At 42.5% G+C, this 23,341-nt stretch overlaps 1 protein-coding gene across 1 annotated transcript in view; it reads right to left on the bottom strand.

The window, feature by feature from the left end:
* Nucleotides 1–8,612: 8,612 nt before the first annotated feature.
* PLCXD2 (phosphatidylinositol specific phospholipase C X domain containing 2) overlaps nt 8,613–23,341 on the bottom strand; it is a 53,414-nt gene continuing 38,685 nt past the window's right edge. Inside the window, exons 3-4 of the mRNA XM_052643314.1 lie at nt 16,737–16,978; nt 8,613–10,560 (exon numbers count right to left, since the gene is read on the bottom strand). Of these exons, the coding sequence (XP_052499274.1) occupies nt 10,401–10,560; nt 16,737–16,978 (402 nt within the window). The 3' untranslated portion in view covers nt 8,613–10,400. The remainder of the gene's footprint in view (nt 10,561–16,736; nt 16,979–23,341) is intronic.

Genomic DNA, 23,341 nt, shown 5'->3' with positions numbered 1-23,341 from the left:
CCTTTCAGGTGGATCTATGAAGTAGACAGGACAATCATAGCTGGGAGGAAAATCCCTTTTATTTCATTCCTTTTTATTTTAGCAATGTCAGAAGGGAATTTGGAGGTCACTTAATCATTTTTTTTTGGAAATTTAATAAGGAAATGTCTTTTATTGAACTCCTGTCCGGGGAGAGTCATCTGGAAGTACCTTGAACAGATACGGCTATCATTTGCTGAGGGTGTACTATAGTTTAGGCATTTTATATATATTGCCACAAATCCTCAGAAATATAACCTTGAGATTTTATTCTTTTTTTATGGATGAAGGGACAGAGGCTCAAAGGGGCAATGGTCAGGCAATGAATAGGTGTCTAGTCAGGATTTTAGGGCTTCCTAGGCACTAGTGGTAAAGAACTCGCCTGGCAATGTAGGAGATGCAGGAGACGCAGGTTCGATCCCTGGGTCGGGAGGTTCCCCTGGAGGAGGGCCATGGCAATCTGCTCCAATATTCTTGCCTAGAGAATCCCATGGACAGAGAAGCCTCGTGGACTACGGTACGGACGGTCGTGGAGAGTTGAACATGACTGAACTGACTTAGTACATAGCACACAAGCCATTAAGTTGGTGGTAATCTGTTATAATAGCAATATGAAATGAACACAGATTCTCTCAGAAATGCTCTTCACGATGCTCACTCGCTCACTTAGCATCCCATTCCACATATGAATGCTTTTTATTACCATGATCTACCTGTTTGAAATGGCAGCTCATGAGTTCTAGTTCTTTCCTGCACATTAGGCACTCAGGGGGGCAGTTGAAAACTGATGGAAAAGGGCTCAGAGACTAGATTCTGCTGCCAATTCTGCCAGATGGCTCTCTCTCTGGTTTTGTTTTCTCTCCTGTAACATTAGCATTGGGACAAATGCTCTTTGGTCCTTTCCACATATAAAGTCATAAGATTCTAAAGTCTCAGTCATAAATATCACTGTCACATTTCTCTCAATCTTTTCTGGTGTGTGGCAAGTTATTTCTACACCCACTGGTTGCTGGTGGGGGATACTTTTGTAAAAGGCAATCTAATATCACATTTCACAGAGACCGTGAAATGAAACTCTCTGGGCCCTGATTGAGAAAACACCCACTGGGGATCAGGGAGGAAAGTCTTTAGGCCAAAAAGGCAGAGATATTCTCAGGTTAAACAAAGAAGCACTTTCAGTGGCCTCCCTATTCACCAAGAGCTCGGCTTCTAGGCCCTTTCTCCACAGGATAAATCTTGTTCTTTAGACCTCTTAGATTAAAGCCATGTGCTGGCCCAAGGCTTCTCTGGATGGGATGATGCTACTGGACAGAGGCTGACACTTCTGGGTCCCCCTTCTCCATCCATCCTATCCCCAAACACTGCCCAGCTGTGCAAACATCCTGGACTGAGCAGCACTTTGGTTTACTGGCGCTCATCCAGGCCATCCATCCTGGGTGAGGTTTGAGGCACATGGGTTTTGGCCATGATCCTTCCATTGCAACCCTCCATCCTGAGAATGAAAGGTTTCAAGTCTTGAAGATAATAGCACTCATTTAGTCATAGTGAGCGGATCTGCAGAGGGGTAAACAAAGAACATACTGCTGATCAAGATGAATTTCTTTGGGGCAGGGCAGGGGAAGAATCCACAACAAAAATCCAGGATACTCAGGCATCTCAAGTTCAGGAAGACACAGAAAAGGAAACACTTTGCAAGTTGGAGGAATGGGATTTGGTCTCTGTATTGAGTGCTAACTGGGTACAGCTATCCATGGAACCTGGTGACCCCCAAAGCTTTCTCTCCTGAGTTTAAACTGCTTCCCTGGACAATGCGGAGAGAGGATAGTCTGAGCACAGACTTCTGCAGGAAACATGAAGAAAGTTCACTTATAAAAAAAGAGAGGTGATTTCCTATTTCAAATAGCAGTTTATTTATATAGTTAGTTAGTGAGTTAGAGATGTTCAACCAAAAAGAGCCCAGACAAATCCAATTCTTGGCAAAAGTGTGGTAGAATCAATCATAATTTTTTTTTAGCCTTGGAAAGAACATAAATTTAGGTCATTCCAATAGCTTCTTCACAGTGGACTCTTTTAAAAATGTATATTTGATTTGAAAGCAAATTTTATATCCCTTTTGAAAAACCCTGATCACTCGGTACAAAGAGAAGGCAACCACAAAAATAAATACAACGCAAAAAAATTTTTAAAAGATAAATACAATAGAAATAAAATGATATTTAACATTTGCTTACCTGGATGGTAAAGAATCTACCTGCAATGTAGGAGACTAGGGTTTAATCCCTGGGTCAGGAAGATCCCCTGGAAGAAGGCATGTCAACCCACTCCAGTATTCTTGCCTGGAGAATTCCATGGGTTAGAGGAGCCTGGCAGGTTACAGTCACAGGGTCGCAAAGAGTTGGACATAACTGAGCAACTAACACTTCACAGATACTATTACCTTTTTGTTTTGTTTTTGCTGAATAAATAAGCGTCTAAGAAATTTTTGTCACTAAGCTGAGACCTTCCCCTCAACTGATCAGAATGGTTAAGTGATTAAAAATATTAATGTTAATTAGGGTGTGGCCACTTGCATCATTTTACAGACCACCAGTGATGTGAATCCTATTCTCTGAGCAATGCATATTTGGTCCAGTGATTATGCAACACTGTCTGAATTTATCTGCTTTCTCTTTCATTAACTGGTTTTTGTTAAATCATTTACCAGTGGACACTGTGGCTAGCAGTCAACCATGCAGAAGAGGCTGTGCTCAGTGCTCTTTGGAGGGGTAGGTGCAAAGTCCCCACCCTAGCACTAAGACCAATAGCTAAAGTATTTACTACGTGCCAGACTCTGTGCTAGATGCTTTTCACATATTTTCTTATTTGGCCCTCTCAATAACCCTTTGTAGTACATATTGTTAGTCCTATAGTCTATATATTTAGATATATTAGTTTGCCTAAGATCACATGGCCACGGTGTGATTGAGTTGAGATAGAAACCCACGTCTATGCATCTCTGAAATGCCTGTTCTTAGTTTCTGGGCTACATAGAATGTTTATAACCCAGCAGTAATATGATAAATTGTGATTAGATAATAAAGCGTTCATATATAGTACAATGGTTCCATTGTCATTGGGGCAATGTTTCAATGCAGGTAATATGTTCAGAAATTGAGTTAGACAAGCAGAATCATTGCACTTTCACCATGCAGGTTATGGGCTTCCCAGGTGGTGCTAATGTTAAAGAGAGCGTTTGCTGATGCAGGAGATGAAAGAGACATGGATTCGATCCCTGGATCAAGAAGATAGCCTGGAGTAGGAAATGGCAACCCACTCCGGTATTCTTGCCTGGAAAATTCCATGGGCAGAGGAACCTGGTGGGCTACAAAGAGTCGGACACCACTGTGGGACTGAGCTCACTCATTCGTGCAGGTGATACCTGCTTCGCTTCTGTTTGGACCCAGTCCTATCTACATTCTGTCATTTTTTATTAAAACCAAATGAAATGACTGGAAATGGTGCTTATCAAAGCCAACCAAAGTATAGTATGGTAGATTTACTCAAGAATCACTAAAATCACAGGCAGAAAATTCTGAATATGACTATTTTCTTTAACTGTTGTGATAACTTGAATAGAAATATAATTATCCCTAATTACCTGTCCTAAAATTCAACTTCAAGAAATGATTACTTAGAATTAAATTTGATCTCTGTTAAACTTATAAACAGGACTTTTATCCAACCTATTATTTTTGTAGGTATAGGGCAAAAAGAGAAATTCACCAAAACTCAGTGGCCTCAGATACACTATCAAGAAGAGTTATGAATGAGGGAAATATTAAAATCTTTACTGCCAACAGAAACTGTAGGCCCACTTTTATTTATTCTTTGCATGCACAAACACATGATCTCTTCATTGTTCTATTTCTGGGCATTTGGCAACCACTCAGAGTAACATGGGACAGAGGTGTTAGTCAGATGAGAGCATGAATGTCAAGAGGACTGAGCCTAAGCCTTGAAGAAATAGCTGAAGTGCTGAGGGGGAAGCTCGGAAAAGCATGGGTGATAAGGTTGTGTACACTTCATGCAAGGCTCATTTTGGGAATCCCAGGCATGTGCAGTTAATTTCAGTATGTGTGAGACAAGGCTGAAAAGGTCTTCATCTAATATACTATAATCAGGTATTTTATTGATGCTGAGTCTGTAACTTTTTAAAACAAAATTAGAAGTGAACCAATAATAAATTGTGCACAAAGGAAAAGGGCCTGCCAGAGTTTTATATTTATTCTGAGGTTTAAGCCTATTTAGGTAGTTCAAATACAACACAAGAAAAAACATCATGTCATCATAGCTGTTAAACTTTTGTTCACAGTTAAAATGAGGTAATCTGGCTTTACAATGACTTAGGTTGAATTAAACAGTTTGATCCAGGTTACAAGAAAGATGAGAGAGATATATTTGAACAATTATTTCCTAGGGGGGAAAAAGCCATGTGAAATGCATATGGATAAGATAATTATGCCACAAAGTACATTTCAGAGTGTCAAGCAGCATCTATGCAAAATTTTCTAACCTTAAAATTGGTATAACATTATTATTTTTTACTTAGCAAACAGCATGCATTGTCATATAAAACAAGCATAGAGGACAAAATATATTATATAATAGAGAATTTATCAGATTCACATTATCATCTGAATTGACTGAGACTTACGTTCACTATGACAATCTCTGTATTTTCTAGTCAGTGAGGTTAAGTATTACATTTGGCATATACAGAGTACAAATAATGCCACATATCATCTGTGTGTAATACTTTTTACTATCAGGAATTTAAGTATAATAGCAGCAAGGTACCACTGTTTCTAGAATATGTTCTAAGGTTTATCATATTGATACCATAGATTTATGATTGAAGTGTTATTAGTGCTCTAAACTAATAACAAGTGTAAAACTGCAAATGTACAAAGCTACGGAAGGCCTATTTAACTTTTCAAAGTGCTGTGCTTCTCGCTGGGCTCAAAGCTTATGAGCAAGCCCCAACTATCTGAATGAAGCATACTGGCCCCAGTTCTGAGTTCCAATCAGGTCAAGTTCTAGTGATGGGGTGGGAGTAGGGGTGCAGAATAATGCATTGGAGGAGGATAAGGTGCAAAAGCCACTGTGGTCAGAGTGCATTTGCACACTGCTGAATGTATGTGCTTTTTATTGTAAGTTTTGCCAGCATCCACAGTAATCATCAGTTGATTGAGGATGACCAGGAGACAAGAGGAATCAGTGGTATATATGACAGAGATGAGAGGCAAAGAGATGGAGACTGCCTCTACATTATTGATGGAAAGCCTCAGTAGACTGTGAGATAGAATTTCCAGTGAAGAGAAGATTTTATCCAAACTATGCGGCTTAGAAACAAATTTGAGAAGTGCGATCCATGGGGTCGCAGAGTCGGACACGACTGAGCGACTGAACTGAACTGAAGAACAAGTTTTGTTGGAGTAAAGACTAGAATACTATATCCACTGCAGGATAGAGTTATCGTAGAATATTTTTACAGTGTCTTAAGACTGTGCTATTTCAACAATGTTAATAGCATTTTGTATTGTATTCTTCTGGTTTAGGACCAATTCAGTGATGACAGTGCCGTTAGCATCACTATTTCCTGTAAGAAGCTGGGGAAGCCAGGGGATAAGGAGACAGTGGAGCTCTCAGGAACAGTAAAGAGCTATGTTTGGAATGAAAGGTAAAGTTTCTAGCTAAACCACTTATCACCCAGTCAGGTCACTCCTGTGTGTCCCAAGGCAACATCTGTGAGTGACAAAGCTCTGGTGGCAATTAATAGGAGGCAGTATGAGGAAGAGGGAAGTTAGTGGAATTTAGAATATGTCTGTTAGGGGACAGACATTTCTCTACCATACAAAATAAATTTTCTATCAGTCTGCGCATTTAATGTTATCAACTTTTATTCACTCCCTTTTGGCATAACATGACTATTTTAGTGTGTATTTAGCAAAGCTCAGCTCACTAGCTCAGGTATTTCTTTCAGTCTCACTCATCTCATCTTGCAGGTCACTAAAGGTGCTACTGATGGACAAGGTCTGTCATCCTAAGCCACTCTCTTGAGAAATGAACCCAGGTAGCATTTCTCTACCCATGCCAAACAAGGAAGATTACCACCCCTGTGCACCCTCTGAGCACAGGCATTCAACCTAATTATTAAGGACATGATATTTGGGGGGAGCTAGTTGACTGTGGTTTGCAAAACTGCAGACAGCATCTTTATCCCAGATGAAAGAACCAATCTGTGCAGATTGAGCACAGAAGTGCTTCTTCTCTCTGCAAGGTGGGGGGCGGGGGAGGGGGTGGTTTCTCATGGCCATGCCCTGATCATTAGCTCATTCTGTTGTCCCTGGACCCTAACAGTAAATATCTGCAATCAGCCAATGAAGAACATTACAAAAACTTCAGCCGTAGCATGAACAGATTCTGTCAGATGGTCTAAATTTGTGTAGGACTTTTGCTTCCTAGAAAAAGCAGCAGTTTAATCTCCATCTTAATCTCTTCTGTTTCTCCACCTTTAGTTTGGCACTAAGCCTCCCAGCTGGGTTGTATGTAATAATAACATCTCTGTGGGCAGCACTTTCTTACTGTAAGATTTGGAAAAAAGCGAAAGTAGAAAATCATTAAATTCCAGAATGCTCCACTACACTGTCTTCTTGAACAGAAAGATAATGTGTTTGATGAGAATATAAGGTCATGTTAGAAGCAGGACTCTTAAGAACGATCATTACCTGGGCTCAGCTCTCGTGCTTTTGTTTGAGTTTATATAAAATTCTGGGTTTGGGCTGTGGCTTAACTGTTCTTAAGAATTCAAGGGTCTGGACTCAGTGCTGAGGAGGAAACTTAAACTTAATTACTATAGAGTCTAATACAGCAAATATATAATTTTTGGCATAACCCTCTTAGATCTGCCATTAATTTAAAATTTAATCCTCAATAATTGTTCACTTCCTTCCATTAATTCCATCTTGACCTTGCCCTCTAGTCCTAAGAATACCTTCTGCACCCATGAAACCACGCAGGTACCTCTAAAGGGTTCAGAGTTCAAGCCTTTGAACACAGCTCTACTCTGACAGGAGATGTTGTCTGTTGTTTTGCAAACCACAGACAGCTAGCTGCCCCCACATTTCAGGTTCTTAGTAGTTAGGTTGAATGCCTGTGTTCAGAGGGTGTACAGGGGTGGTAATCTTCCTCCTGTGGCACGTGTAGACAGTAACCTTTGCATGAAGCCATGGCAGTGTGGCTATGTGGGAAGTGGTCTAGGGAACTGTAGAAAAACTCAGTATACATTTCAGAATAAACGTGGCCCCAAATCTTGTGAAACTAAAGATCTCTTTGGCTCAGTCAAGTGGCTTTTTCTCTGATCTTGAAGTTCCTCCTGAGTGAATGCTATAGCCTTATTTGACCTGAAAAGTCCCCAGAACTTGTGAGAACAAGAAATGTGATTGGGTCACCATTGTTTTTTTCTTTTTCTTGTTGGCAGTGGCAGAAGGAGCCATAGACCTAAAGTCTCTTTCCGGTTGGTCCCATCATTGAGTCTCCTGCTTGACTTGAGGTCAAGGAGCAGAACACACACATCCTTTACAATATATTAAGCAACTGGGTCTTAGGGCAGCAATTCTGCCAATTCAGGGGTGTTTATCAAGGATGAACTGTAAATAATCCTCCTCCTATCTCCCAGAACTCCCTGCGCAGAATTTCAAAATGCGTGCACGGAGGAGTGAGCATCTGCCCCTCCACAAAGAGCAAGGCTCCATGTATGCAACCTTGGTACCGTTTTCTGTGCTTTTTTATCATGCGAACACTGAGGTGCACTTAAATGTTACAAACAAGTGAAGTGCAACTATATATTTTAACACTAACGGAGAAAATCAAGTAAACATTTCACTGAACAGTCAGCAGCCCTTGGGTATCATTGGCATCCTGTGTAGATACCTGTCAACACACCTGGCCTCATAGCACCAAGCACCTGGGCAAAGCTGAGGCTGAAATAAAACAGAGCAGAACAATTCTCCTCTTGCCTCCATGTATCTCTTTGCCAAGTAACAAAGTATTAAAAGAAAGGAAATGATCTAGTCCTTAGCAGTTGACCAAGTGCTAAGATCAAGACCAAAATGAAACAATGACAACACAAATAAAACCCTGAGGGTAGGCTAGGGAATTTCAGAGCTTATCACTGAAGTTTAATATCAGAATTGGAGGAAGATTAAGAAAGCGAGAGCACTCAGTTTCTTCTGCCTTTCCACAGAAAGCCTTAAAAAATTAATAGCAAAATCCCAGAAACCTCTTTGGAGAGAGATTCAAGTCCAAGAGAAGGGACATATTTCCCCAGAAGCCTTTGTGTTGTGACCTCTCAAGCTGTGGAAGCTAAAGGCTGGGGCTTAAATTACTCTAAGCAAAACAAAGGCTGGAAGACCAAGCATGGGGCGGGGGTGGGGGGGGTGGGGTGGGGGGGGCGCATGTGCTCTCAGTAGCTCAGCTCGGACACCCCCACTGCAGGCAGCATGCAAAATCCAGCAATGAGCATCAGAGAACACGATGAGGAAGCTGCTGGGAGGTGTCCAACCATCTGTATAAATGCACACAGCTGTTCAGGATTCCAGGTTATCTTTCCGCTTTAAGGATCCAGATGCTGGCACTTCCTTAGGGATTCTCAGAGAGTGGAGAGAAACACTCAAGTGCTCACACTTCTGTGCCCAGCATTCTACTTCCTTCCTTTTCATCCCTCTTCTAGAGGGTTTTCCTCCGGAACCGAGGGATCCTTAGGACCCATTTCACCTTCTGCTCCAGTGTGTGGCTTGATAGAGGCGTCTCAGGTCTGGACCACACCTATACATGAACACTGTCCCCAGCATGACTTGGGGGACCAGAATGTCTGCAGCTTCTACAGTAGAGTCAGAAGTCACTCACGGTCCTGAGATGCGCGGTCCTCTTGAGGGCCATCTGGCCTGCTGAGAAGAGTTCAGGAAGCCCCTTGGTGACTGCTCTTGAAGTAAGAAGCACTGAAGATAGTTAATCTATAAATACATAAATGAATAAATAAATAAATAAAACACAAGAGGGCTCTTTGTATTTAAGCACCTCTTATCAATAAAAAATAATGATAATAATAATAAAATCCCCTCTTGAGTTTCAAAGCCCTCCTGCAGTGATTAGTAGGCTCAGAATAACCTGCAGAGAGTAGAACAATCAAGACACAAACTGGAAGTGTTCCGACACTGGGTATTACTCGCTGGATGACATATCATCATCCTAAATGTTCCCGAGGTAGTCTTGTGTTCAAGGATTTACAGAATGGCTCCACATTCACTTGGAGCCTCCTTAAATCCATTGCACTTTCCCACTCATCCTGTGTCTGCCTCCATGGTGTCATGGACAAGGTGTCTTCCGTCAGTGTTGAGTCCCACAGAGCAGACTCGAGTTCTAGACAGACAGTAGTGAAATGCAATTCCAAAATCTGGCTGGAAGATCCCACTCCAAAGAGGACTTTGCCAAAATGACGCAGGCACTTGCCCGACAGCCAGTCTGGGGAGACCTACAGAGTTAGCTCAAAGAAATATGGCATGCAGCAGACACGCACGTCTGTCTCTTGTTGGGCCTCAGATTGAAGAGATGCACCAGTGTTGTTCCTTTCAGTTTTAAGAATGGGCCAAAGAAATGGAGAGGAATCAGTGTTTTAAAAATGGGAAACATCTTTCTGATACCAGGGACAGTATGCACTGTTTATCTGAAGAATGAAGGTGACCAATTACCAAGCACAAGCATGCCAAGAACAGCTTGTGGCTGAAATACCTTGGTGATAGATACATCTTACTCTTGGGGAGGAAGTGGTGACATTCAACACGCCTAGAGAAAACTGGTGCTTGACCTTTCTCCCTTCAGAGCCCCAGGGTGGTGAATGAGCCACCCCACAAGGCAGTCCACATCTGCCTTGAGCCATCCTTTGGATCAGGAATGCCTTTCTGCTTCAGCCTTCTCTCTGGCTCAAATACAGCATCCTGGAAGACAACAGGGAACTGGGCCAATTAGGGGACACTCAGCATCCCAAAGGAAACCGGAGACCCCATTTGCATATTATATTCAACATCATATGCCATTAGGGAGACGCTGACCTTGACCATAAGGAACATGCTTTCTTCCCTTGAACTTCAGTTTTTAAAAAGTCTCATTTGGGAAAAATGCAATTAATAGCCCTATAATTTTATCCAAATAACCTTGTGAGGAGGGGAAAAAAATGTCCCATCCTCTTACTCACTTCACCATCACTGCCCAGGGGCCAATAGGAAACCCTTCAGAACTCTAGCCTGGATCAACAACTTCAATAGTAAGTGAAATAAAAAATTAAATCAACATTTAGCCAAAGCTCTATCCTCCTGTAGGAGGTCATTCAATTCAATGACTGTCGTGGCAAAGTCCACCAGGTCTACAAAGTCAGACGTGATGATGTTGACCCCCATGGCTCCAGGCTTCTGAGTCTTCACCCAGTCCAGGATGGCAGGAAGATTCCTATGCAGGAGAGTATTGGGGCAAGAGAGAACAGAGAATTGTGTTTAGAAAAGGAAATTACACATTTCTGTTAATATAACAAAAGCATGTCAGTAGAGGTATAAACCACAAACCCCCACCCTTGCCTCCAAGTTGGTCTAATTAAATAATCTCTTTGAGGGACAGAGTGATGTCTATTCCATCAGACACCTGTACTTTCAGAATTTCTGTGCTGGAAGAGGAAATTCTTTGCCTCAGTCACCAAAGAGAAAAAATGTCAACAGGACCTTGAAAAATTAAGATCAAGAGCCTAATTATCCGAGAAGGCAATGACCTCCCACTCCAGTACCCTTGCCTAGAAAATCCCATGGATGGAGGAGCCTGGTAGGCTGCATTTCATTGGATCGCGAAGAGTTGGACATGACTGAGTGACTTCACTTTCAGTTTTCACTTTCGTGCATTGGAGAAGGAAATGGCAACCCACTCCAGTGTTCTTGCCTGGAGAATCCCAGGGACGGGGAGGCTGGTGGGCTGCCGTCTATGGGGTAGCACAGAGTCGGACACGACTGAAGTGACTTAGCAGCAACAGCAGCAGCAGCCTAATTATTGGAGGGTTCTTTAATTTTTTTAACCATGAAATTTTTTTATCATGAAAACTTTAAACATATTGCAACACTGAAATAAACTTACAGGAAGAATCTCAAACATCTAGATTCTACCACTAACATTTTACTCCATTTGTTTACCACATATCTGTCCATTGTGCTCAGCGCATGCTCAGTCGCTAAGCTGTGCCCAACTCTTTGTGACCCTATCAATCCATATTATATTTTTTGACAAATTCCAACTACAAACATTTATATGTGCGTGTGTGCTAAGTCGCTTCAGTCATGTCTGACTCTTTGCGACTCTATGGGCTGTAGCCCGCCAGGCTCCTCTGTCCATGGGATTCTCTAGGCAAGAATCCTGGAGTGGGTGGCCATGCCCTCCTTCAGGGAATCTTCCCAACCGAGGGATCGAACCTGCATCTCTTACGTCTTCTGCACTGGCAGGTGGGTTCTTTACCACTAGCACCACTAGCATTCCCCTCAATACCTCAGTAAGAAGATCATTAACTAGGGTTCAGTATTTCTTTTCAATTTTTATTTTGACATAAATTTTGTACACAATAAAATGCACAAATCTTAAGTGAACACTAGTTGAGTTTTGACAAATGTATATACATAATCCATAGCCATATCAATGTAGAGAATATTACCAGCATCCCAGAAAGTTCCTGAATTCATATTCCCCATCGAACCCTGCCCCCACTCTCCCAGAGGCAATACTTATACTGATTTTCTTTTAACCACAGATTAAATTTGCCTGGTCTAGAACTACACATAAACCATGCATTTTCTGTTCTTGTGTTTAAAGCTCTTTCACTCAGCATTATGGTTTTGAAAGTCATCTGTGTCACTGCACGCATCAGCAACTTGTTCTTTTTTTTAATCACCAGATAGTATTCCACTGTATGCATACGCTGCAATTTATCCACTTTCTTATTGATGGGTAAACAGGATGTTTCCAGTTTTTGGATATTATGAATAAAACTGTTATGGTCATCTTTATATAAGTCTTTTTTAATGAACATTTATTTTCATTTTTCTTGGGTAAATATCAAAGAGTGAAGTTGTTTTATTATATGTGAGATTTACATTTGGTTTTATAAGAAGCTTCCAGATCTTTTCCCAAAGAGGTCGTTTCATTGTACATTCCATGAACAAAGTGTAAGAGTTCTGGTTGCTTCACATTCTCTCTCAAATTTGATGCTATCAGTCTCTTTTAATTTTAGCCATTCTAGTGGGTGTGAAAAGTTACCTCATGGTGTTTAACTTTGCATTTTTCTGATCACTAATGATGTTGACCAGTTTGTCATGTACTTACTGGCCATTTATGTATCTTCTTTGGGAAATATCTGCTTAATTCTTTTACCCATTCTCCCTTTTGCTCTTTTTCTTTTAACTGTTGAGTTGTAGAAGTTATATATTCTGGATACTATGCTTTTTGAATATTTTATCCTCCCCTGTAGCTTGCTTATCAATTTTCTCAGTGGCCTATTTTGGTACGCTGAATTCCTTAATTTTGATGGAGTTTATCTTTTTTTTTTTTCTTTTATGGTTTCTGTAACTTAAGAAACTTCTGCCTGCTCCCAAGTCACACGATATTTTCCTGTTTTCTTCTAACAGTTTTATAATTTTAGCTTTTATGTTTAGATCTAAGATCCATCTCAAGTTAATTTTAATATATGGTGTGAAGTATGGGTCAAGGCTCACTTTTGCCATATGGAGACAGCAGTCTGTGTGGCTTCTTACCAGACCAATGCTTGTTCACAGTTGTCTTACAGACAGACTGTCAGTCTCATGTTATAATTTGAGGACTTTCTATGTGAAAGCCAGAATGTTATGTCCAAAGAAGCTCAGAATTCAGAGATGTAAACAAATGATGACAGTTTAATGTGATAGTTCCTATTAGCAGTAAGTGCAAACACCATGGGTGGTATAGAGGAGGGAGTAACGAAGCACTAAGTTTTACATTATGGTAGAATAGCTCACTAAATGCTTGCAACCTTGAAGATGCTGCAAGGAAGACACAAACCAGGGCTAATGTTTGGTTAAGAGACCGGAGTATTTTTAGGAAGGATTTTCTCTCGATAAAATCTGAAAATAAACTGAGTTTATTTCTCAATGGCCCCATTTCTCTTCTTTTGGTAACACTGTCCTTGGTTGTCACCGTCTCTGCTCCTTGTTCTGGGGAAGCTGCTCTCCCTCTTTTGAGCACACAGCCGACTCCTCAGTCTCCCCCAGGCAACCCTGTCAAGGCCACGCAGCATTTTGTCTTTCTCTTTCTTTCCCTTTTATCCTGACAACTACAATCAGTTCTGGGTCTCTTCCCTTGTTCAGTGGACTCTACAATCAGCCATGGGCTAAAATACATCTCATATATTGATTTGCATTTTTAGAGTCATAGCTGATTAGGACTTAGTAGGCCACTATCACAGGGGTACTTCCATTTTTAACTGGGACTCCTGAAGACTTAGTAACACCCTTGATTTGACTATAACCTATTCAAAGTCTCTGTGGCTCAGTCTCTCCCCCAGTAAAATGGGGACCATAATAATACTTCATATAGATTTAGGGGGCATTAAATAAAGTAATGGGGGCTTCCCAGGTGGTGTTAGTGGTAAAGAACCTGCCTGCCAATGCATGAGAAATGCAGCTTTGATCCCTGGGTCAGGTAGATTTCTTGGAGGAGGGCATGGCAATCTACTCTAGTATTCTTGCCTGGAGAATCCCATGGACAGAGGAGCCTGGTAGGCAACAGTCCATAGGGTCGCAAAGAGTCAAACATGACTGAAGCAACTTGACACAGCACACACAGCAAAATAAAGTTGGCACATAAAGTAATACGTGTAAAGTGCTTAGACGAGGGCCTGGGATATAATAAGTACAATGTAAGTACTGGGAGAAGGAATCATAGTAGAGAGATTTAAGGGTGGAGGTAGGAAACTTTCCTAAAGCACAAAATGCTGTGTCCTGAGAGGGGAGGGTCACAAATGCAGTCTTCCTTTGGAGGCAGAGATCTGGAACAAGGAGTGGCCCACAGGAAGGCCACAGCAGCACAGAATCTGATGCATTCAAGCCTTCTTGGGGAAAAAAAAAAAACCACCCGCTTGTCTGTATTTAAGGATGAAATGCAGGTGCCACCTTCTGGTCATCACGGGGAAATGAGAATTAAACATCTGGTGGAGGCACGTCGGCTGACTCAAGCCAGAGCCAACAAAGAGCTCCGTGTCACCTTTGGGTTCACGTGGCAGCCTTCCCCAGGGCACGGATCAGATAACCAGGATTGCGCACAAAAAAAGGGGGATGCAGAACCCACTGTGAGCAGGAGCTGCTTCATTTCCTTAACTCTTAGCCTTCCCCAAGGCCTCTTTACCAAGAGATCAGTGCAGACGGCTGAGCCACATACTGCTTTCGGTCCGTGAGGCACTGAATCTCACAGGCTGCAGAGCAGCTCAGAAACGTCCCTCTGGCTTTCTACCCACTGAGAGCAATGCTGGTCCATTGTGGGGATGGGCTTGGCAGGCCTGTTTTGGGCCAGGCGCTGTGGGAGGCACTTTCCTGTTAAGACTCCATAATCTTGTGCGGTGTTACTAAACCCACTTAACTGGTGAGAAAAACCACAGCTCAGAGTGAGTCCTCAGGAAACGTGTCAAAGGCAGCCTGTTGTAAAGGGACTGTGTTAGTTTTTCAGGGCTGCTGTTAAGAAAATGTTTGAACACCAGAACTTTATTTCCCCACAGCTCTGGAGGTCCGAAGTCCAAGATCAAGGTGTCGGCAGGTCTGGCTTCTCCTGAGGCCTGCTCCTTGACCTGCAGACAGCCACCTCCCTGCGTCCTCACAGGGGCTGTTCTCCGTGCACACCCATCCCCAGGGTCTCTGCATATCCTAATCTCCTCCTCTTACGAGGACACCCATCAGATTGGGTCACGGCTCACCCAAAGGGCCTTATTTTAAGTTAACTACCTCTTTAAAGCTTCTTTCTCCAGATAGAGCCACATTCTGAGAGACTGGGGGTTACGATTTTGACATGTGAATTTCCAAGGAATGTGTGCTCAGTCATGTCTGACTCTGCAGCCCCATAGACTGTAGCCCACAAAGCTCCTCTGTGTATAGGATTTTCTAGGCAAGAATCCTGGAGTGGGTTGCCATTTCCTCCTCTGGGGACTAAGATATATCGGGCTAATAAGATAAAACAATCTTTATTTTTAAAGACTTCCTCTCCCATGTAAGTACAACTCTCTGCACAGACTTCACCATAGAGAATCCCATGGACAGAGGAGCCTGGAGGGCTACAGTCCATGGGGTTGCATAGAGCTGGACATGACTTTCACTTCACTTTTTTCAGTGTTACACAGAAATTTACATGTTTATTTTTCCTCACAGAATGTACATCTGTGGGGGCAGAGACTAGATTATTCATCTTGTGTCTCTGGATCTAGCTCCTATTCATCACTGATTAAGTAAATAAATAATATTGCTCTACAAATTTACCAAAGGCATAAGGAAATGGTATGGATATGTGAGCATATACTATACAAAGGAAAGTTCATAATCCTGATCTTGGTTTATGAAACTCTTTCCCAAGTTAAGTACAGGTAATTCAGTGAAGACAGTGGAGACACAAAGAAAGGGGTTTCTAGTTCTGCTCATGGCCAACACAATCAGGAGCTCTCAGGTTGTTATCTAAATGACTGCCAGGTGAGCTCCTGTTATAGGAAGTCACGCTACCCAAACCACCCAGATAGACAGGGACACAGTTTTTGGGTGGATCTTTCATTATCTGAACACCAGCGCTCAGCACCTAGAACAGAACTTGGGAATGAAGTGATTCTTGTAAATATCCCTTGTTACCCAAATATATTAACTTTCTCAGCTCTGACTGCAAGGGATGCCTTATTAGGTAGATGTATTTATAACATTGCATTTATACAGAGGCATAGGCATACACACATACTTGTACGTATATAAAAGCCATCCTTTTTCTTGACAACACCTATCATTTATCAGTGTCCAGGATAAAAAACATCATTTAATACAACATTTCTGGAGCTTCTCCTCTCTAACTGTACAGTCAGGATCAATTCTGCTCCAAGGATGTATCTGAAGCTATGACATGGTGGGCGGTATCCCGAGCTGCTTCTTAGGACTGTCACTTAAGGAAGGGAGAAGGACATCCTACTCCTGGGTGGGCCACCTCTGAATCACTAGCACCTGGCCCAGAAGCTTCATTTAATGCCTCATAAGAGCATGAGTGCTTGGGAAGCTTCGAGGGCAGGGGCAAGAACAAGACAGAACTGCAAGCCCGACGTGAACAGGAGCAGACTGCTGGTGGCTGAAAGTGCTTTGCATATTGAAATTTAGAGTATTCATGGTATGATATGTGTATTTCAACAGAATATTTTATTTAGAGATCCTCTGGCTACGGTTCATGTAGGTCACCTCAAGTGCACAGCTTTTTCAAATACTACGCTTTGGGAATTTTGTTATTTTAAATCTTCAAAGTATACAGTTTTACTGCTGTTTATTCAGAAGAAAATCAAGATAAAGAGATTTTTTTTAACGCTCACTTGTGGGAAGGAAGCTCATTCCTACCTGTGGACCAGTGTGTTCTTGAGGCCGCCAACCAGGCCCCGGGCAATGGTCTTCACTCTGGGTGTGAGGATAGCTTGAGACACGTGGAAGGAGCCATGGGGGGGGCGCTCACTCAGTGTGGTCTCCAAGAAAAGGATGAGTTTGCGCACACTCGTGGTATTGGCCCAAGGTGCTGGGATCTTCTTTCCAGGCCATAGGAAGGGGTATTGCTTGTAGAAGGGACAGTGATAGAAGATAAGAACCTGAAACGTTCAGAAGAAACAAAGGAGGGCAATTCATGAGCCACACTCCTATCAGTGGTTATGCTGATATTCAGTTAGAGGCTAAAAGTAAACAAGCAGTGCTTTTACCATCCAAATTCACGGACTTCTTCAATTCTACCCTGACCCTCTTCCCTTGGGAATCTCTGGACCCCAGGTGGAGAACCTCTGTGGTTAGTCCTGTGTGTAAGTTATGACTCCTATGCTCACAGAATTGACCCTGAACCCTTGGGTTGAGATCGACACACTGAGCTAATCTGAGAGGTCTCAGGTTTTCAGTTGTGTGCGCTGATTCTGAATGAAATCTGCCAGGTGAGGAAGGGAGAGCAGGAGCTGCAGAGGACAGGGAAAACTTCGAGTAGGGGATGCGTCTTCATTGGGCCCTCTCAGGATGGTGGTGATACTAGCAATATTGCTAAAATAATTAGCAAGCTACATTGCAGCATTAATTAGCTTCTGAAGGCAGCTGAGAGACAGGGATTATCCCAGTCCAGAGCTCTGCTACTTAGGTTTCCAGAGTGAGTGAGTGAAAGTTGCTCAGTCATGTCCAATTCTGTGACCCCATGGACAGCATAGTCCATGGGATTCTCTAGATCAGAATACTGGAGTGGGTAGTCTTCCCCTTCTCTAGGGGAATCTTCCCAAACCAGGGATCGAACCTAGGTCTCCTGCATTGCAGGCGGATTCTTTACCAGCTGAGCCACAAGGGAAGCCCAAGAATCCTGGAGTGGGTAGCCCATCCCTTCTCGAGCAGATATTCCTGACCCAGGAATTGAACCGAGGTGAGTAGTGTATTTCCTCTCCTCCTGGGTGGCAGGGATTCTTTCCTAAGGGAAAGTCCAGCCTGTGTATTTACATTCCCTGGACTGCAATCCTTGGATAGCTGGCCTGAGAGCATAATCCTCCAGGCACCCAAGGGCAAGACTCTGAATGTGGGTCTTGTTTCCGGGGCACATTCAGCTGGTGACTAAGGAGCCTAACTGCTCTGGAAGGCCTGGAGCAAGGGAGCGCCAGGCTCCGTGCACTGAACAGACTAATGGTTGTTCTCCTTGTGTTTAATGGCTCTGAGTAATGTCTGACTGACTACTAATGATGTCCGTGGTAAACACATGTGTTAATGAGGTTAATCACAGGCTCATCGTAAGCAGATTGCCTGGGAGATTGGGGAGGATTTCCTGCTGGCGTTGTAACTGGTTTGTTTGGAAGGCCGGGGTCTCCAACATCCATAAGGGTGAAGAGCTGGCTGTGTGAGGAGAGGCAGAAAGCTGCATGATCCTTCAACATGGCCCGTCAGACCACTTCCTGTGCTCCTGGCCCCTGGGCAGAGGGTCAGGGGTTGAAAGGACAGTGCCGTTCTTTACTCTGCCTTAGAGAATGTGCAAAAAGGACACATTCTACAAAAGGGGCTTTATGCCTTTCCTCAGGAGCCTCTCAAGTAATCTGATCCTGAAGGTCAGAGGGGTCATTTCTGTTTACAGTAGGAGGTTGGCCTAGCACACCAGGACTCCTTTTACAGAATTCTAGGGGCAGCAGCTTGCCCGGGGCCTGTGTTTGGCATCAGACTCCCGACCTCATTCTGCTGTATTTCCCATCTGAGATACTCTTCCCTCCAGCTCAGCAATTCATGTGCCAGTTTTCTCCCGAGACTCAGATTTAAAATCTCATTTCCTGTAAGAATTATTCTTTAATTGACCTCTTCTTATTTTGATCATTCTTTTCCAAGGGCCCCGGGATGTAGATTTAGACTACATACTATTTTTCAACTGATGGCTTACAAACGCTTTTCTTCATACAGTACATTTGAGGCAGTTTTGTCTCATAATTGTATATCAGTTGTCTTATATTTTACTAATGTCACATATTCTTACCTTCTCATTAAGATTCTAAATACTGCCAAGTTGTAGATGAAATCTTCTCATTCACTGTACCTTCAAAACCCATAGCCACTAATGTACCAGCACATACCTGTGAGCTGGGATGTAATTGCATATGGAGTAAATGAAATGTGACTGAATGGTTGTACACTTCTTGCCATTAAATTATGGTAATAAAATACTCTAGGGGTTACATGCAAGGCAGCTCACTACATAATGAATATTTAAAGTTTAACCGCCAGTGTGGCATGCTCCAACAGTGGGGAGGTAACTGAGGCTCTGCTGGAGATCTCTTTGTTCAGCTTTTAAGAGGCATGGCAGGGAAACCTTTGGGAAAGAAAGTGGAACAAGGAAGCCCTGAAATTCAAATTGATGACATGAGCCCTTTTTCTGACATGTCATCACAGTCTCTTTCCATCCTAATTTTAGGGGTGTTGGTTGTTGATTGATATAATTTAAATTCAGTTCAGTTCAGTTGCTCAGTCGTGTCCGACTCTTTGCGACCCCATGAACTGCAGCACGCCAGGCCTCCCTGTCCATCACCAACTCCCGGAGTCTACTCAAACTCAAACTCATGTCCATCGAGTTGGTGATGCCATCCAGCCACCTCATCCTCTGTCGTCCCTTCTCCTCCTGCCTCCAATCCCTCCCAGCATCAGGGTCTTTTCCAATGAGTCAACTTTTCGCATGAGGTGGCCAAAGTACTGGAGTTTCAGCTTTAGCATCAGTCTTTCTAATGAACATCCGGGACTGATCTCCTTTAGAATGGACTGGTTGGATCTCCTTGCAGTCCAAGGAACTCTCAAGAGTCTTCAACACAACAGTTCAAAAGCATCAATTCTTCGGCGCTCAGCTTTCTTCACAGTCCAACTCTCACATCCATACATGACCACTGAAAAAACCATAGCCTTGACTAAAAGGACCTTTGTTGGCAAAGTAATATCTCTGCTTTTTAATATGCTATCTAGGTTGGTGATAACTTTTCTTCCAAGGAGTAAGTGCCTTTTAATTTCATGGCTACAATCATCATCGGCAGTGATTTGGAGCCCCTCAAAATAATATCTGATACTGTTTCCACTGTTTCCTCATGTATTTCCCATGAAGTGATGGGACCAGATGCCATGATCTTCATTTTCTGAATGTTGAGCTTTAAGCCAACTTTTTCACTTTCCTCTTTCACTTTCATCAAGAGGCTTTTTAGTTCCTCTTCACTTTCTGCCATAAGGGTGGTGTCATCTGCATATCTGAGGTTATTGATATTTCTCCCGGCAATCTGGATTCCAGCTTGTGTTTCTTCCAGCCCAGCGTTTCTCATGATGTACTCTGCATATAACTTAAATAAGCAGGGTGACAATAGACAGCCTTGACGTACTCCTTTGCCTATTTGGAACCAGTCTGTTGTTCTATGTCCAGTTCTAACTGTTGCTTCCTGACCTGCATACAGGTTTCTCAAGAGGCAGGTCAGGTGGTCTGGTATTCCCATCTCTTTCAGAATTTTCCACAGTTTATTGTGATCCACACAGTCAAGGTTTTGGCATAGTCAATAAAGCAGAAATAGATGTTTTTTTGGAACTCTCTTGCTTTTACAATGATCCAGCAGATGTTGGCAATTTGATCTCTGGTTCCTCTGCCTTTTCTAAAACCAGCTTGAACATCTGGAAATTCACAGTTCACGTATTGCTGAAGCCTGGCTTGGAGAATTTTGAGCATTACTTTACTAGCATGTGAGATCAGTGCAATTGTGTGGTAGTTTGAGCATTCTTTGGCATTGCCTTTCTTTGGGATTGGAATGAAAACTGACCTTTTCCAGTCCTGTGGCCACTGCTGAGTTTTCCAAATTTGTTGGCATACTGAATGCAGCACTTTCACAGCATCATCTTTCAGGATTTGAAATAGCTCAACTGGAATTCCATCACCTCCACTAGCTTTGTTCGTAGTGATGCTTTCTAAGGCCTACTTGACTTCACATTCCAGGATGTCTGGCTCTAGGTGAGTGATCAAACCATCATGATTATCTGGGTCATGAAGCTCTTTTTTGTAGAGTTCTGTGTATTCTTGCCACCTCTTTTTATTTCTTCTGCTTCTGTTAGGTCCATACCATTTCTGTCATTTATTGAGCCCATCTTTGCATGAACTGTTCCCTTGGTATCTCTAATTTTCTTGAAGAGATCTCTAGTCTTTCCCATTCTGTTGTTTTCCTCTATTTCTTTGCATTGATCACTGAGGAAGGCTTTCTTATCTCTTCTTGCTATTCTTTGGAACTCTGCATTTAGATGCTTGTATCTTTCCTTTTCTCATTTGCTTTTCGCCTCTCTTCTTTTCACAGCTATTTGTAAGGCCTCCCCAGACAGCCATTTTGCTTTTTTGCATTTCTTTTCCATGGGGATGGTCTTGATCCCTGTCTCCTGTACAATGTCATGAACCTCTGTCCATAGTTCATCAGGCACTCTATCAGATCTAGTCCCTTAAATCTATTTCTCAGTTCCACTGTATAATCATAAGGGATTTGATTTAGGTCATACCTGAATGGTCTAGTGGTTTTCCCTACTTTCGTCAATTTAAGTCTGAATTTGGCAATAAGGAGTTCATGCTCAGAGCCACCGTCAGCTCCCAGTCTTGTTTTTGCTGACTGTATAGAGCTTCTCCATCTTTGGCTGCAGAGAAGATAATCAATCTGATTTCGGTGTTGACCATCTGGTGATGTCCATGTGTAGAGTCTTCTCTTGTGTTGTTGGAAGAGGGTGTTTGCTATGACCAGTGTTTTCTCTTGGCAAAACTCTATTAGTCTTTGCCCTGCTTCATTCCATATTCCAAGGCCAAATTTGCCTGTTACTCCAGGTGTTTCTTGACTCTCTACTTTTGCATTCCATTCCCCTATAATAAAAAGGGCATCTTTTTTCAGTGTTAGTTCTAAAAGGTCTTGTAGGTCCTCATAGAACCGTTCAACTTCAGCTTCTTCAGCATTACTGGTTGGAGCATAGGCTTGGATTACCGTGATATTGATTAGCCCACGCTTAAAACTATAACAGAGCTTTATTCTGTGCTAGAAATTCACTGCCCACGTGATTCATTACTCCTGAAATTACCTGTTTCTCTGTAAATTTCTAAATGATCTAGTATGCAATATATGCACAGCCTATCTATGTACAAAATTATAAAACTATAACCTGTTTACCAACTCAGCTCAAAATTTAACCTTACCCAAATCTTCATATTCAAAGGGCCAATCACAGATCTTCCCTGTCTCCTATTCAGCTAACCCTCTGAAAACCTATGATAATAGAGTATTATAAATAAAGCCAAAGTGTTTTTGTTAGCAATATCTATGACTCTGGTTGTGAAAATCACCAAGATGTGTGAACAGCCCTGGAAAAGCATTGAGAACTGGGGGAAGTCTGGGGAGGTGACAGTCTGTGACTGTGACAGCCATACCACTCACTGGCAATGTTCTCCTGGGAAAGCCTCAGTTTTCAAATCTGTAAAATGAGCATAATAATGACAACCTATGTCATAGTGCTCTTGAGAGAATTAAATGAGTTAATCCCTGTACTTAGCACACTGTAAAAGTCCCATAAATGTTATTATAGCTCTTGTTACTAGTATTATTTAATGTTGTAAGAGAGAGATTCCACTGGGGAAAAATTTCTCCAAATTAGGCTTGAGAGTCCAAACAGATGTAAACTTATGTTTAGGGGAGAGGGGTGGTAAATGTTTGGCAAATGTCACTTATGAAAGTTTTAGTGAAGAAAAATAGCTTAGATAACTTTAACAGACACTGAGAGTTGACTCTTTAGACTTTGTAGAGCCATTTAGGGGTGCAGAGTGTGACCCAGTGTTTCTCGCTCCTCAGGCCAAGTCTGGGAGTCATCCTTGAATCCACATGGTCCCAACAACGAGGAAGCCCTATTAGCTCTAACTTCTCCTAGGTTCAAAATCTGACCACTTTCCACTGAGATTCTCCTCGCTGGTTTCCACACTTTCCTTCTGTCTCTACTCCAAGTCTCTTGTTAGTAACCAGAGGGATGCCATCGAAACCTAAGTCAGGTCATAGCACCCTGGGCTTGGAACCCTCCCAGAACCTTTCTCACTCAGATTAAAAGCCAAGTCCTTATAAGGTTCCTACGACCCCCTACCATCTCTCTGCCTTCCTCTGCTGCTCTGCTCTCCAGCCCCATAGCTCCTGCTTTTCCTCAACAATGCCGGGCGCCTTGCTGCTTTGGGGCTCTGCTCTGGTTGGTTCCTCTGCTGGGAAAGCTCTTTCCCAATAGATTAACTCCCTCAAATGCCATCTTTTCAACAAGGGCTACTCTGATCAAACTATTTAAAATTGTGAGTGACCCTCCAACCCACAGAACCCTGGTTCCCCTTACACTGCTTGCCTTTCTTTTTCCATTGCTCCCATGACTTTCTAACATTTCATATACTGTATTTATCATATTTATTACCTATGATCTATCTCCCTCCACCTGAA

The sequence above is a fragment of the Budorcas taxicolor genome, chromosome 1 (genome assembly GCF_023091745.1).
Source record: "Budorcas taxicolor isolate Tak-1 chromosome 1, Takin1.1, whole genome shotgun sequence".
NCBI lineage: Eukaryota > Metazoa > Chordata > Mammalia > Artiodactyla > Bovidae > Budorcas > Budorcas taxicolor.
Note: the sequence above shows the minus strand (reverse complement) of the source record. Positions and strands in the feature narration are given on the sequence as shown.